The 15,236-nt window shown below is 51.5% G+C and overlaps 1 protein-coding gene across 3 annotated transcripts; it reads right to left on the reverse strand.

Moving 5' to 3' along the window:
- Positions 1-1,998: 1,998 nt before the first annotated feature.
- Positions 1,999-13,907, reverse strand: LGALS4 (galectin 4). Of its 3 annotated transcripts, XM_077982738.1 has the most exons (11): positions 13,774-13,907; positions 12,610-13,486; positions 12,199-12,287; positions 8,676-8,880; positions 6,737-6,871; positions 4,171-4,197; positions 4,044-4,082; positions 3,824-3,853; positions 2,647-2,735; positions 2,320-2,485; positions 1,999-2,238 (listed from the first exon to the last, which is right to left on the reverse strand). In XM_077982738.1, the coding sequence occupies exons 2-11, from the start codon at positions 12,652-12,654 to the stop codon at positions 2,092-2,094; spliced, it is 972 nt and encodes a 323-aa protein (XP_077838864.1). In that variant the 5' UTR covers positions 12,655-13,486; positions 13,774-13,907; the 3' UTR covers positions 1,999-2,091. The 3 variants fall into 3 exon arrangements, with proteins under 3 accessions (XP_077838864.1, XP_014979351.2, XP_077838865.1); XM_015123865.3 differs by lacking the exon at positions 13,774-13,907 and having other exon boundaries at positions 12,610-13,577; XM_077982739.1 differs by lacking the exons at positions 6,737-6,871; positions 13,774-13,907 and having other exon boundaries at positions 12,610-13,577.
- Between the last annotated feature and the right edge of the window lie 1,329 nt (positions 13,908-15,236).

Consider the following 15,236-nt stretch of genomic DNA (forward strand, 5'->3'; position numbering starts at 1 on the left):
CCCGGGAGGCGGAGCTTGCAGTGAGCCGAGATCGCGCCACTGCACTCCAGCCTGGGTGACAGAGCCAGACTCCGTCTCAAAAAAAAAAAAAAAAAAAAAAAAAGACATGCGAACATTTAAACTTAGTTTGAGTCATGCTTATAACCGGTTTTACAGCATTTTATCCAATTAATAATATAGAGGGTTTAATTCATCACTTTGTGGTTTGTCCTGAAGCTTGCTAACCCATTACATCAGAAAGCCAACCCAGCTAATTTGAAAGTGGGTGAGTCAGTGAATGGTGAATAAGTAAACACAAGAGTGAATAAAGAATAGAGGGATGAATGAAAATGTAAAGAAATCAGCTGGATGCAGTGGCTCACGCCTGTAATCCCAATACTTTGGGAGGCCGAAGTGGGCAGATCATGAGGTCAAGAGATTGAGACCATCCTGGCCAACATGGTGAAACCCTGTTTCTACTAAAAATACAAACATTAGCTGGGCATGGTGGCACACGCCTGTAGCCCCAGCTACTCAGGAGGCTGAGGCAGAAGAATCGCTTGAACTCAGGAGACAGAGGTTGCAGTGAGCTGAGATCACACTACTGCCTCCAGCCTAGGAAACAGCGCGAGACGCCTTCTAAAAAAAAAAAAAAAAAAAATCAATGAATGGGCCAGGCACAGTGGCTCATGCCTGTAATCCCAGCACTTTGGGAGGCCAAGGAGGGTGCACCACCTGAGGTCAGGAGTTCAAGACCAGCCTGGCCAATACGGCAAAACCTTGTCTCTACTAAAAATACAAAAATTAGCCGGGTGTGGTGGCAGTTGCCTGTAATTCCAGCTACTTGAGAGGCTGAGGCAGGAGAATTGCTTGAACCGGGGAGGTGGAAGTTGCAGTGACCTGAGACCGCACCATTGCACTCCAGCCTGGGCGACAAGAGCAAGCCTCTGTCTCAAAAAATAAACAAAAATAAAAACAAAACAAGAAATCAATGAATGATGAAATCAGCAAAAGAGTGATTTGATGAATGCATGGTTGGGTGGATAGATGGAGAGATGAAAAGATAGATGAGTGGATAACTTTCCAGCTTGAGTTGGAAAAGGGTAAAAAAATAGACAATGAAGAGATGAATGGATAATTGGATAGAAAGAGATGGAAAAGTGATGAATGGCTGAATGGAGGGATGAATGGGCATATGGAGGACAAATGGATGAGTGTGATGAAAGCAGAGAATTACATGGACAAATAGAGGGATGAAGAAATGAATCGATGGACGAAAGTTAGATGTAAGGATGGCTGAATGAATAGACAGATGGACTGGTAGATGGTTAGATGTTTGGATGGATGGAGAGGATGACGGATGGTTAGATGCATGGGTGATGGATAAAGTGTCGAATGAAAGAATGGTTGGATGTTTGGATGAGTGGCTGAACATATGGTTGATTGGATGTTTGGAGAGATTGACCATGAGATGATGAGTGCAGAGGTAAATGGATGGGTGGATGGGTAGGTGGATAAAAGGTTGGATGAAAGATGGTTGAACCATCTGATCAATGGATGGATTGATGAGGTCTAGATGTTGGATGTTTGATTGATGGATGGTTGGATGGACTTTTGGTTGGATACATGGAGAGATTAATAGATGTTGGGATACATGAGTGGAGAGATGGATGCATGGATGTATGGAACGAGAGGCTGTATAGTGGTTAAGTGTGCAGATCCTTGGGAGCCAGACCAGCTGGATTTAAATCCTCCTTCTGCCATTTATGCACTGTGTAATTTGGGCAATTTGTTTCATTTTCCTTTGTTTCCTCATCTGTTACAGAGGGATGATAATAATTGTTTCTACCTCTTGGGGTTGCTGTGAGAAATGAATGAGCCCTAAATCAGTGCTTGGGGCATAATCAGGTTTATGATGATGGGAGGATGGATGGTCAGATGACTGGATGAAGGATAGATGAAGTGCATGACTGAATGAAGGAAGGGAAGAGTAGTGGGGGAGCAGATGGAGACACACACTCATGAGACACCCTCAGACATTTTATTAGGGGCTTAGAAAGGAGTCCTAGGGGATCATTCTATTTTCCCATGAGTTATGGCCCCAGGAATAGATTAGATCTGGACATAGGACAAGGTAACATCACCCTGGATTTCCACCGTGTCTACCCTCTGAAAGGCCAAGAAGCGATGGGCGAAGTCAAAGAGGTGCTGGCCATTGGCGAAAACCTTGAAGCGATCCAAGCCACAGCGAATGGACAGCTGCAGGGAGAGTGGGGGGCGTGAGGCCAGGGCCAGGACCAAGGCCCTGGAAGGAAGTGGGAAAAGAGAACCCAGACTCACATCAAAGAACTGTCCGGGACCAAATGGGTTATGCGTGATCTTCCTCTCCTCGGATCCCCACGAGCCTTTCAGAAGGCTGTTCCGGACCACGGTACCGTCGCCCATGCGGGGATTAATGTGCAAAGCTATGTCCCCCGTGGAGCCCACCTTGAAGTTGATGGCAAAGCTGGGGACAGAGAGGGAGCAGGGAGTCAGATGGAGTCCAATGGGGAGGGGCCTGTGGGCTGGACCTCTGAGTCCCTAAAGGAGGAGGGGACAGAGGGTCTAGACTGTTGGGTCTGAGGAGGGAGGAGGGGGCTGGGGGTTCCCACCTAGTCTACGTTATACCTCTTGCCTGTGGGGGGCACATAGCCCTTGATGATGATGGTTCTTCGAGCCGTGAGCCCTCCTTGCAGCCTCCCGAAATATGGCACAGGCTGTAGGAAGAGAATGGGGGGGTCCCATTCTCTCTCAGCTTAGCAGAGCCAGATATGGGAAGAAATTTTATTTTTCTTTTCTTTTCTTTCCTTTCTTTTTTTCTTATAAGAGATGGGGTCTCACTCTGTCACCCAGGCTGGAGTGCAGTGGCATTATCAAGTCTCACTGCAGCCTCGAACTGCTGGGCTCAAGCAATCCTCCCATCTCAGCCTCCCGAAGTGCTGGAATTACAGGCATGAGCCACCATGCCCAGCCTTGCAGGAACAAATTTTGTTTTCTTTTAGGCAGAGTCTCCCTCTGTTGCCCAGGCTGCAGTGGCACAATCTCAGCTAACTGCAACCTCTGCCTCCCGGGTTCAAGCAATTCTCCTGCCTCAGCCTCCCGAGTAGCTGGGATTACAGGCGTGTGCCACCACACCTGGCTAACTTTTGTCATTTTAGTAGAGATGGGGATTCACCATGTTGACCAGGCTGGTCTGGACCTCCTGACATCAAGTGATCCACCTGCCTTGGCCTCCCAAAGGGCTGGGATTACAGGCATGAGCCATCATGTCGGGCCAAGAACAAATTTTCTTCCTTTTTTTTTTTTTTTTTTTTTGAGACAGAATCTCGCTCTGTCACCAGGCTGGAGTGCTGTGGCACAATCCCAGCTCACTGCCACCTCTGATTTCCTGGTTCAAGTGATTCTCCTGCCTCAGCCTCCTGAGTAGCTGGAATTACAGGCGCCCGCCACCACGTCCAGCTAATTTTTGTATTTTTAGTAGAGACGGAGTTTCACTATGTTGGCCAGAATGGTCTCGCTCTCCTGACCTCGTGATCCGCCTGCCTCGGCCTCCCAAAGTGCTGGGATTACAGGCGTGAGCCACCATTCCTGGCCCAAGAACAAATTTTCTGAGAGGCCCTACTCCTCCTGGAAAACATCCCCAACCCCTTCCGCTCCCTAAACCTGACCACCAACTCCATCTACCCTCTCCCCACCTCCCACCCCAAACACCCTCAGCCCACTCTCTTTCTGGCTGTCTCAGGTTCCCCAAGGATCCGTGCCCCCCCCCCACCGACCATCCATCTCTGTTTTCCCTAAGCCATACCGGGTTGAAGGTTGGGGGTCCTTCCATGGTCTGTGAAGTGAGGAAGAAGCGATATTATTCTCCAAGAGTCAACAGATATCTATGACACACCCATTAGACTCCGGCGTTTCTCCAGGTGCTGGGTTAGTACACCTGGGACTGCAACCCCTCTTAGCTTCCCCCACCCCAATTCTCACCGTTCCCACTCCCCACCCGGGGGCATCTCAGCCCTCCCACTCACGGGCAGGCTGTTCAGCTGTTGATGGCAATGTCCGGGACCCTGAACGATGGACAGAAGGCGGGAAGGGTGAGGGGGCTGAGGGACCCCCACTAAGGGGGAAGACCCTCACCCGTCAGCAAGTACTTACAGGGTAAGGTGGCATCATTGGGGGTCCCTGTGGGCACAGAAAGAGAAAGCGGTTATGAGAGGGTCCCCACATTTGGGACTGAAAGATGTCGAGGGTGCCTGCCCTGGGGTCGCCCACCACCACCACCACTGTGCCAGGGAACTCTGGCATCAAAGGGTGGCACCCCAATCACAGATTCATGGAGAGGGGCACCCCATGTTGAGGGATTGCTGATGCCCAGTGAGTCACCCCAAAGTTGTAGGGCAATGCCTGGTCCATTCCGTTCTCTGTACCCTTCCCCATGCTGTTCTCCTGCCGTCCCGGGGCCCTCACTCGCTGACCTTGATCTCATTTTCCGCCTCTGTCTCTGTGTTTCTGTCTCTCTCTCTCTGTCTTGGCCACACCTCAGCGCAGGGGCTTCCTTCTGCCTAACACCTTTATTTATTTTATTTTATTTATTTATTTATTTGAGATGGAATTTTGCTCTCGTTGCCCAGGCTGCAGTGCAGTGGCACAATCTCGGCTCACCTCAACCTCTGCCTTCCGGGTTCAAGCGATTCTCCTTCCTTAGCCTCCCAAGTAGCTGGGATTACAAGCATGCGCCACCATGCCCGGCTAATTTTGTATTTTTAGTAGAGACAAGGTTTCTCCATGTAGGTCAGGCTGGTCTCAAACTCCCGACCTCAGGTGATCCGCTCGCCTCAGCTTCCCAAGTCTAACACCTTTAACTTTTACTCTCTGTCTCTCCCTTTCTCTCTGTTTCCTCGTCTTTTCTCCTCCTTGTAATCAACTCCTTTCTGTCTTGACTTCTATTCTCAGCCAGCTATCCCAAAAACCCTTTAAAAGTAGCTTTATATAGCCGGGTGTGGTGGCAGGTGTCTATAATCTCAGCTACTTGGGAAGCTGAGGAAGGAGAATTGCTTAAACCTGGGAGGCGGAGGGTACAGTGAGCTGAGATTGCGCCACTGCACTCCAACCTGGGCCACAGAGCAAGACTCCATCTCAAAAAAAAAAAAAAAAGTAGCTTTATATGCCAGGCACTGTGTCTCACGCCTGTAATCCCAGGACTTTGGGAGGCTAAGGTGGGTGGATCACCTGAGGCCAGGAGTTAGAGACCAACCTGGACAACATCGGGAGATTCCTCCCCTCTGTCTTTACAAAAAATTTAGAGATTAGCTGGGGATGGCGGCGTGTGCCTGTAGTCCCAGCTACTCAGGAGGCTGAGGTGGGAGGATCACTTGAACCCAGGAAGTCAAGAATGCAGTGAGCTGTGATTGCACCACCACACTCCAGCCTGGGTGACAGGGCCAGACCCTGCCTCAATAATAATAATAAATTAAATTAAATTGAGAAACTCATTTTAATTGCTTGTTATTTATTTTTAATGATGGTGTTAAGCCACCTCTTGGGAATTCATTCACTATCGTGTATTCTTTTCCCTTCCTTATCCTCACTTCCTGACTCACCTTACACACTTCCTCCTACACCAGGAAGCTCTGCCTTCCTGACCCATGGCTAGTCAAGCCCTTCCTTCACGCTCCCAAAACCTCCTGCATACTCCACATCCCAGCCCCGACGCCTCTGCCTGTGCCCTCCCTACCACAGCCCTGACCATTTCTGATGCCATGTCTGTGAGCCCGGTGAGGTCAGGGCCCAGAGATATCTCAGTCATTCCCATCTCCAGCCCTGCCTAGCCCAGGGCCTGACCCCTCTGCCTGCCCCCACCCACCCCCTATCCTGGCCCTGATCCCTCTGCCTGGGACCCAACCCAGCCTGGGCCTCCGCTTCCTGGCCCTGATCCCTTGCAGTGATGGGTCTGTCTTCCCAGTGGGCTCCCTTGATCATCACTGGGCTCTTGGCATCACTCAGCAGAGGGAGATGCTTGGGAAATAAATGAATGTGGAACCTGGCTGGGCACCATGGCTCAGCACTCTGGGAGTAATCCCAGCACTCTGGGAGACTGTAGCCAGTGGATCACTTGAGGCCAGGAGTTCAAGACCAGCCTGGCCAACATTGTGAAACCCCATCTCTACTAAAAATACAAAAATTAGCTGGATGTGATGGTGGGTGCCCATAATCCCAGTTACTTGGGAGGCTGAGGCAGGAGAAATGCTTAAACCTGGGAGGCGGAGAGTGCAGTGAGCCAGAATCATGCCACTGTACTCCAGCCTGGGCGACAGAGCAAGACTTCATCTCAAAAAGAAAAAATAGGCCAGGCCCGGTGGCTCACGCCTGTAATCCCAGCACTTTGGGAGGTTGAGGCGGGCAGATCACAAGGTCAGGAGATCGAGACCATCCTGGCTAACACGGTGAAACCCTGTCTCTACTAAAATATAAAAAAATTAGCCGGGTGTGGTGGCGGGCACCTGTAGTCCCAGCTACTCGGGAGGCTGAGGCAGGAGAATGGCGTGAATCCGGGAGGTGGAGCTTGCAGTGAGCCAAGATTGCACTGCTGCACTCCAGCCTGGGCGACAGAGCGAGACTCAGTCTCAAAAAAAAAAAAAAAAAAAAAAAAGAAAGAAAGAAAAATGAATGTGGAACTGAATTTAGAAAGGAAGGACACAAGAAGGGATGGGACCCCTCACACCTGGGGCGGGGGGAGCTGGCCTCCAATGAAGTTGATTGATTGAAGTTGCAGATCCCCATCCACTTGCAGGTGGGTGACCATCTGCAGGGGAAGCCGGTGCCCATACTCATAGAAGGAATTTCCATTTACCACCACCTGGAGGGCAGAGATGGGAGGTCAGGAGTCAGCACCCATGATCCTGGGAAGGTAGAAACAGGAAGCAGGGGCATGGTGCCATGGCTCATACCTCTAATCCCAGCACTTTGGGAGGCTGAGGTGGGCGGATTATTTGAGATCAGGAGTTCGAGACTAGCCTGGCCAACATAGTGAAACCCCGCCTCTACTAAAAATACAAAAATTAGCCAGGCGTGGTGGCATGCGCCTGCAATCCCAGCTACTCGGGAGGCTGAGGCAGGAGAATCGCCTGAACCCGGGAGGTGGAGGTTGCAGTGAGCCAAGATCACGCTGCTGTACTCCAGCCTGGGCGACAGAGCAAGACTCTGTCTAAAAAAAAAAAAAAAAAAAAAAAAGCAGGGAACAGGGATCTTTTTCATTGGGAGTCGAAAGTCTTGGGGATGAGCTGGGACAGCCTCAGCATCAGGAACCTTGGAGTCCACAGCTCAGAGGCCAAGCTAGGGTCAAAAGTCAGCTCACTGGCCAGGCGCGGAGGCTCATGCCTGTAATCTCAGCAGTTTAGGAGGCCAAGGTGGGGGGATCATTTGAGATCAAGAGTTTGAGACCAGCTTGAGCAACATAGCAAGACCCTGTCTTTACAACATAGCAAGACCCTGTCTTTACAAAAACATACAAAAATTAGCCAGGCATGGTGGTGTGCACCTGGAGTCCCAGCTACTCCGGAGGCTGATGCAGGAGAGTCACCAGAGCCTGGGGAGGTTGAGGGTATAGTGAGCTGTTTGCATCACTGCACTCCAGCCTGGGCAACAGAGCGAGACCCAGTCTCAAGAGAAAAAAAAAAGTACATGGTTTGCAAAAAACACAAACTGGTAGGAGGAAATACACATGAAATGTATTACAAGGCTCTCAGCAGTAGGGTAAAGGGACTAAGGGAAAGAGTTAAAAGAGGATTTTTAAAAATAGGCAGGAAAGGGCTGTAATCCCAGCACTTTGGGAGGCTGAGACGGGCGGATCACAAGGTCAGGAGATCAAGACCATCCTGGCTAACACGGCGAAACCCGTCTCTACTAAAAACACAAAAAATTAGCCGGGCGAGGTGGCGGCGCCTGTGGTCCCAGCTACTCGGGAGGCTGAGGCAGGAGAATGGCGGGAACCCGGGAGGCGGAGCTTGCAGTGAGCTGAGATCTGGCCACTGCATGCCAGCCTGGGCGACAGAGCGAGACTCCGTCTCAAAAAAAAAAAAAAAAAAAAGGCAGGAAAGAAGGAAAAGAAAAGAAAGAAGTTGACATAAAAAGTGGGGATGGAACAAGGAAAGAAAGGAAGGAGGGAGGGAGAGAGAAGGAAGAAGAGAGGAGGGAAGGGGGGAAGGAAGGAGGGAAGGAAAGAGGAGAGAACGGAGAAACAGGAAGGAAAAAGAGGAAAAAGAAGGAAGAGGCCGTGCATGGTAGCTCATGCCCGTAATTCCAGCACTTTGGGAGGCCAAGGCGGGCAGACCACCTGAGGTCAGGAGTTCGAGGCCAGCCTGGGCAACATGATGAAACCCTGTCTCTACTAAAAATACAAAAATTAGTTGAGCGTGGTGGCACGCGCCTGTAGTCCCAGCTACTCGGGAGGCTGAGGCAGGAGAATCTCTTGAACCCAGGAGGTGGAGGTTGCAGTGAGCTGAGATGGTGCCACTGCACTCCAGCCTGGGCAACAGGGTGAGACTCTATCTCAAAAAAAAAAAAAAAAAAGAAAGAAAACGAAGGAAGGAGGGAAGGAAGGAAGGAGCCGAGATGGTGCCACTGCCCTCCAGCTCAGGAAACAAGAGAGAAAGCACGCAAACCTTGTAGTGCTCAGCCAGGACTAGGAAGACCAGCTCGAAGGCGGCGCCCTTTTTGAAGGGCATGCTTCTCTTCCTCTCTTCGCTGCCCCACTTCCCGCCCTGCAGGGTGTTGAAGACCACCTTGTCCCAGCCGTCAAACCGCGGATTGAAGTGGAAGGCGATGTCTGCGCCCGGGTCCTGTCCCACCGCAAAGTTCACGAAGAATCTGGCGGGACATGAAGGGCTCGTTCCCCTGGTGCCACCTCCCTGTGCCTGGGGGCCCCCTCTAGGAAGCCCTCTCCCCGCCGCCCTGTCCCAGGGCTCCCTGGTCTGGACCTCAGCACCTGCTCTGAGGGGCGACCTTGGCACTGTGGGCTATGGTGTGGAGGGGGCGTGAATTCTGAGGGGGGCAGATTCCCACCACCACCACACCTTCGCTCACAGCCTTTCCTTCTTTTTTTTTTTTTTTTTTTTGGAGACGGAGTCTCGCTCTGTCGCCCAGGCTGGAGTGCAGTGGCGCAATCTCGGCTCACTGCAAGCTCCGCCTCCCGAGTTCACGCCATTCTCCTGCCTCAGCCTCCCGAGTAGCTGGGACTACAGGCGCCCGCCACTGCGCCCGGCTAATTTTTTGTATTTTTAGTAGAGACGGGGTTTCACCATGGTCTCGATCTCCTGACCTTGTGATCCGCCCGCCTCGGCCTCCCAAAGTGCTGGGATTACAGGCGTGAGCCACTGCGCCCGGCTTTTTTTTTTTTTTTTTTTGAGATGGAGTCTTGCTCTGTTGCCCAGGCCGGCGTTGGAGTGTCACAATCTCAGCTCACTGCAACCTCCACCTCCCGGATTCCAGTGATTCTCCTGCCTCAGCCTCCCAAGTAGCTGGGATTGTAGGTGTGCACCACCACATCCAGCTAATTTTTGTATGTTTAGTAGAGATGGGGTTTCACCATGTTGGCCAGGCAGGTCTCGAACTCCTGACCTCAGGTGATCCACCTGCCTCGGCTTCCCAAAGTGCCGGGATTACAGGTGTGAGCCACCGTGCCTGACCTTTGTTTTCTTTTTTTGAGACAGGGTCTCACGGTCTCGCCCTGTCCTCCAGGCTGGAGTGCAGTGGCCACGATGGCAGCTCACTGCAGCCTCAACCTCCTGGGTCAACTGATTTTCCTGCATCAACCTCCCTAGTAACTGGGACTACAGGCTCATGCCACTATGCCTGGCTTTTTTTTTTTTTTTTTTTTTTTTTGGAGAGACGGGGTCTCACTATGTTGCCCAGGCTGGTCTCAAACTCCTGGGCTCAAGCAATCCTACCACCTCGGCCTCCCAAAGTGCTGGGATTACAGGTGTGAGTTGCTGTACCCAGCCCACCTTGCCTTCTTAGACCACCTCCTCCAGCCTCTTTCCAACTTCCAGTTTTGACTGCTACGAGTCTGCCACGGGCCAGGCTCTGTCCTATGCATTTGGGTCTCCCTGCTCTGCTCCTGGCCCTGAAGATCATTTCCCTGATGCAGCCAGAGGGCCCCTGTGAACACCCATGCCACATCACATTCTGCACCCCTGGGCACACCAGCATCCTTGAAATTGCTCTCCAGGGCAGGCACACACCTGTCTCAGGGCCTTTGCACTGGCTCTTCCCTCTGCCTGGACGGCCCTTCCCTCAGCTGTCCCCGGGGATCCCTCTCTCCTTCTGTTCTTTGCTGAAATGTTTCCTTCCCAGGCAGACCTTCTCTGGCCGCCTTTTTAGTTTTTTTGAGACAGTCTATCTTTGTCACCCAGGCTGGAGTGCAGTGAAGTGATCTCAGCTCACTGCAACCTCTGCCTTCAGGGCTCAAGTGATTCTCCCACATCAGGCTCCCAAGTAGCTGGGATTATAGGCACCTGTTACCAGGCCTGGCTAATTTTGTATTTTTAGTAGAGATGAGATCTTGCTGTTTTGGCCAGGCTGGTATCCAACTCCTGACGTCCTGGCTTAGCCACCCAAAGTGCTGGGATTACAGGCGTGAGCCACAGCGCCTGGCCTGGACTTCTTTTTTATGTTTTCCCTACTAGGACGTCAGCTCCATGAGGGCAGGGGTCTCTGTCCTGTTCACTCCTCCATCCCTAGTGTCAGGACACAGAGTGGGCACTCACTGAAGAAGTAAACAATAAATAAATAAACAACAGGCTGGGTAGAGTGGCTCACACCAGTGCCTGATCCTCCCAGCACTTTAGGAGGCCGAGGCTAGAGGATCGCTTGAGCCCAGGAGTTCAAGACCAGCCTGGGCAACATAACAAGACTTTGTCTCTACAAAACAAATAATAATAATAAATAAAAATTAAAGCTGGGCGCGGTGGCTCACGCCTATAATCCCAGCACTGGGAGGCCGAGGCAGGCGAATCACCTGAGGTCAGGAGTTCGTGACCAGCCTGACCAACATGGAGAAGCCCCATCTCTACTGAAAAATACAAAATTAGCTGGGCGTGGTGGCGCATGCCTGTAATCCCAGCTACCGGGGAGGCTGAGGCAGGAGAATCACTTGAAACTGGCAGGTGGAGGTTGCATTGAGCAGAGATCGCGCCATTGCACTCCAGCCTGGGCAACAAGAACGAAACTCCGTCTCAAAAACAAAAAAGTTAAATATTAAATTAGCTGGGCGTGGTGGCGCATATCTGTAGTCCCATCTGCTTGGGAAGATGAGGTGGGAGGATCCCTTGAGCCCAGGAGTTGGAGGCCGAAGTGAGCTATATTGTGCTACTGCACTGCAGCCTGGGCAACACAGCAAGACCCTATCTCTAAGGGAAAAAAAAAGTCATATGAGGCCAATTATTGTCACCGTGTTAAGGCCCTTTATAAAAAGCTAAGACTGGGCCAGGCACAGTGGCTCACGCCTGTAATCCCAGCACTTTGGGAGGCTGAGATGGGCGGATCACTTGAAGTCAGGAGTTTGAGACTAGGGGACCCCCCTGGCCAACATGGTGAAACCCTGTCTCTCCTAAAAATACAAACATTAGCCGGTATGCTGGCACGGGCCTGTAATCCCAGCTACTCGAGAGACTGAGGCAGAAGAATCGCTTGAACCTGGGAGACAGAGGTTGTAGTGAGCCGAGATCATGCCATTGCACTCCAGCCTGGGCGACAAGAGCAAAACTCCATCTCAAAAAAAAAAAAAAAAAAAAAAGAAAAGAAAAAAAAGAAAAGAAAGTGAAGTACAGAGAGTTAGAGTCAGTTTCACCCTTTCACCAACATAGAGCTGGGGAGTGGCAGAGCTGGGATTTTAACTCGGGCACCCAGGCCTGAGCCTGTGATCGCAATTCCTGCTATTGCACCCATTGGCTTCAGTCTAATGTCCAACTCAGGGGCTGCCTCTCAAGGTGAGCCCTCCCTGAACCTTCCGGCCCCCACATACCCACTCCTGATCTGCCCCAGGCTCGTCTCTGGCTATTGGGTGGGGCAGCAAAAGAGTCCCCTCCTCACCAGGGTGGGGTAAGGCAGAAAGCCCCCAACAGCCAGGCCCAGAGCACTCTGTGGGAAGTCCCCTGCCAGCCCGGCCTGGCTTGGGGAGGGTCTTACCTCCTCATGTGCTCGTTGGCTACTCCTTGGATGTAAACAGACATTCCCACGCTGAGCCCGCCCGGGATGGGCTTGTAGTAAGGCAGTGTCTGGAGAAGAGGCCTGGTGAGGGGACTCACAAGCCATCTGCCTGTTGCAGCCTTTACCCCTCCCGGAAAAGCCCCCCAGTCCCTTAAGCAGGGGAGAGGAAACCACGGGTGAGGACCAGGTTGAAGATGACGAGGGCCGACAGTTAGACGTGGACACAGACAGCCTGAGGGCAGGGTGGGTGTAAATTGAGGGTCTGGGTCAGCTTTGGATAAATTAAACCACAGAGTTAGATGGGCCCCCCCAGGATCAGGGTAGGGAAAATTGGTGTGAGGGCTTATGGACGGAGCTGCGGGCAGGGTGGGGCCTGAGTCGGCGTCTCACCGGGTTGTAGGTGGGCTGGTAGCCCGGTGCAGGGACATAGGCCATTGCTCGAAGTTGCGCTAGTGGCTGGTCCTGTGAGAAGAGCTGCAGAAGTGGGAGATGGTGGCGGATGGCAGGCGGTGGTGGCTCTTATACCCAGGGTAAGGGCGTGGCTGGCAGGGGAGGATCCATAGGGCTCCTCTTCTGGGACTGTCAGGCTGTCGGCTTCTCCTAGAGCGCACCCTAGTCTCCCTTCCCTTGCCAGCTTACCTGGTGACCAGCCAGGACCCAAATCACCTGGATCCCCTCCCCTATCCCCCCTGCAAAGAGGAAGTGCTGATGAACTTTGGCCCTGCCAGGGCCTTATCAGAGCCCATAAAACCCTGCCCAGAATTCTGTTGGCAGAGGGAGGGTGAGAACAGGCAGGGCAGGGCAGGGCTGCAGGAATGACCCAGGACAGGTGGGCAGCGGAGGAGGAGAACTCAGAGGAACTGCAAATTCCTGCCTCTCCCAGCAACTGTGAAGGGACCTACATTGATTACGTGCCCACCACACGGCTTTACCACGTACGTTGTAGTGTAGTGAGAGTGGTTTAGATTACTAGTGTGTGGAGCCAGAGGTTCTGGGTTCAAATCCTGCCTTTGCTACTTCTCAGCTGTCTGATCCTGGGTCAGTGCCTTACCCTCATTTTGCCCATATGCTTATCTGTAAAATGGGGATAGTAGTAGTATCAGCTGGGTGCAGTGGCTCATGCCTGTAATCCCAGCACTTTGGTTGGCTGAGGTGGGTGGATCATCTGATGTCAGGAGACCAGCCTGGTGAAATTCCAGTCTCTACTAAAAATACAAAAATTAGCCAGGCATGGTGGCGGGCGCCTATGATCCCAGCTATTTGGAGGCTGAGGCAGGAGAATCGCTTGAACCTGATGGTGGAGATTGCAGTGAGCCGAGATCATGCCACTGCACTCCAGCCTAGGTGACAGAGGGACACTGTATCGAAAAAAAAAAAAAATTATAACAGAGGAAACAAGCATTGAATAGCTTTCAAAAAAAAATTTTTTTTTTTTTTTTTGAGACGGAGTCTTGCTCTGTTGCCCAGGCTGGAGTGCAGTGGCCAGATCTCAGCTCACTGCAAGCTCCGCCTCCTGGGTTCAGGCCATTCTCCTGCCTCAGCCTCCCGAGTAGCTGGGACTACAGGCGCCCGCCGCCTCACCCGGCTAGTTTTTTGTATTTTTTAGTAGAGACGGGGTTTCACCGTTTTAGCCAGGATGGTCTCAATCTCCTGACCTCGTGATCCGCCCATCTCGGCCTCCCAAAGTGCTGGGATTACAGGCTTGAGCCACCGCGCCCGGCCCAAAATATTTTAAACATGAATTTGTGATCCAGTAATGCCTGTATGTCGTTAATCTACCAAATAAGAAGATCTAGCAGTGGGTCCAACAGTTACTCAAAAAAAAAAAAAAAAAAAGAGTAGTATCAACATTGGGCTGGGTGTGGTGGCTCATGCCTACAATCCCAGCACTTTGGGAAGTTGAAGCAGGAGGACTGCTTGAGCCCAGGAGCTCAAGACCAGTCTGGGAAATATAGCGAGACCCCATGTCTAAAAAATAAAAATAAAAATTAGCTGGACACGGTAGCACACAGCTGTATGCCTAGCTACTCGGGAGGCTGAGGCAGGAGGATTGCTTGAACCCAGGAGTTCAAGGTTACAGCGAGCTATGATCATGCCACTGCACTCGAGCCTGGGTGACGGACTAAGACCCTGTCTCTAAAACTAAAAACAATAATAGTCACATTAATAATCATAATAGTATCAACTTCATAGAGTCCTTGATCATTAAGATAATAAATGCTCAGAACAGGACTTGGCATATAGAAGTCATTACATTAATGCTTGGTTTCTTGCAGTCATTCCAAACATAAATCCAAAAGATTGGGAAGATATACGGATAAAAAGCCCTGAAGTTTTTGTTTGTTTGTTTTGTTTGTTCATTTTTGAGACAGAGTCTTGCTCTATCACCCAGGCTGCTGTGCCGTGGCACCATCCCGGTTCACTGCAACCTCTGCCTTCCGGGTTCAAGCGAGTCTCCTGCCTCAGCCTCCTGAAGAGTTGAGATTACAGGCATGCCCCACATCCGGCTAATTTTTGTATTTTTAGTAGAGACCAGGTTTTCTCATGTTGGCCAGCCTGGTCTCAAACTCCTGACCTCAAGTGATCAGCCTGCCTCAGCCTCCCAAAGGGCTGGAATTACAGGCATGAGCCACTGCACCCGGCCAGAAACCCCAAAGTTGTTTGTCGTTTTTTTGTTTTTTTGAGACAGTCTCGCTCTGTCGCCCAGGCTGGAGTGCAGCAGCATGATCTTGGCTTGCTGTAACCTTACCTCCCAGGTTCAAGGATTCTCCTGCCTCAGCCTCCCCAGTAGCTGGGACTACAGGCACCTGCCACCACACCCAGCTAATTTCTGTATTTTTAGTAGAGACGGGGTTTCACCATGTTGGCCAGGCTGGTGGCGAACTCCTGAACTCAGGCGATCCACCTGCCTCAGCCTCCCAAACTGCTGGGATTACAGGTGTGAGTCACCGTGCCCAGCGCTCCAAAGTTTTAAAGAAATGAGGCTCAAGATTTGGTAACAAGGGAATCCCAGCCAG

This window comes from Macaca mulatta, chromosome 19 (assembly GCF_049350105.2).
Source record: "Macaca mulatta isolate MMU2019108-1 chromosome 19, T2T-MMU8v2.0, whole genome shotgun sequence".
Lineage (NCBI taxonomy): Eukaryota > Metazoa > Chordata > Mammalia > Primates > Cercopithecidae > Macaca > Macaca mulatta.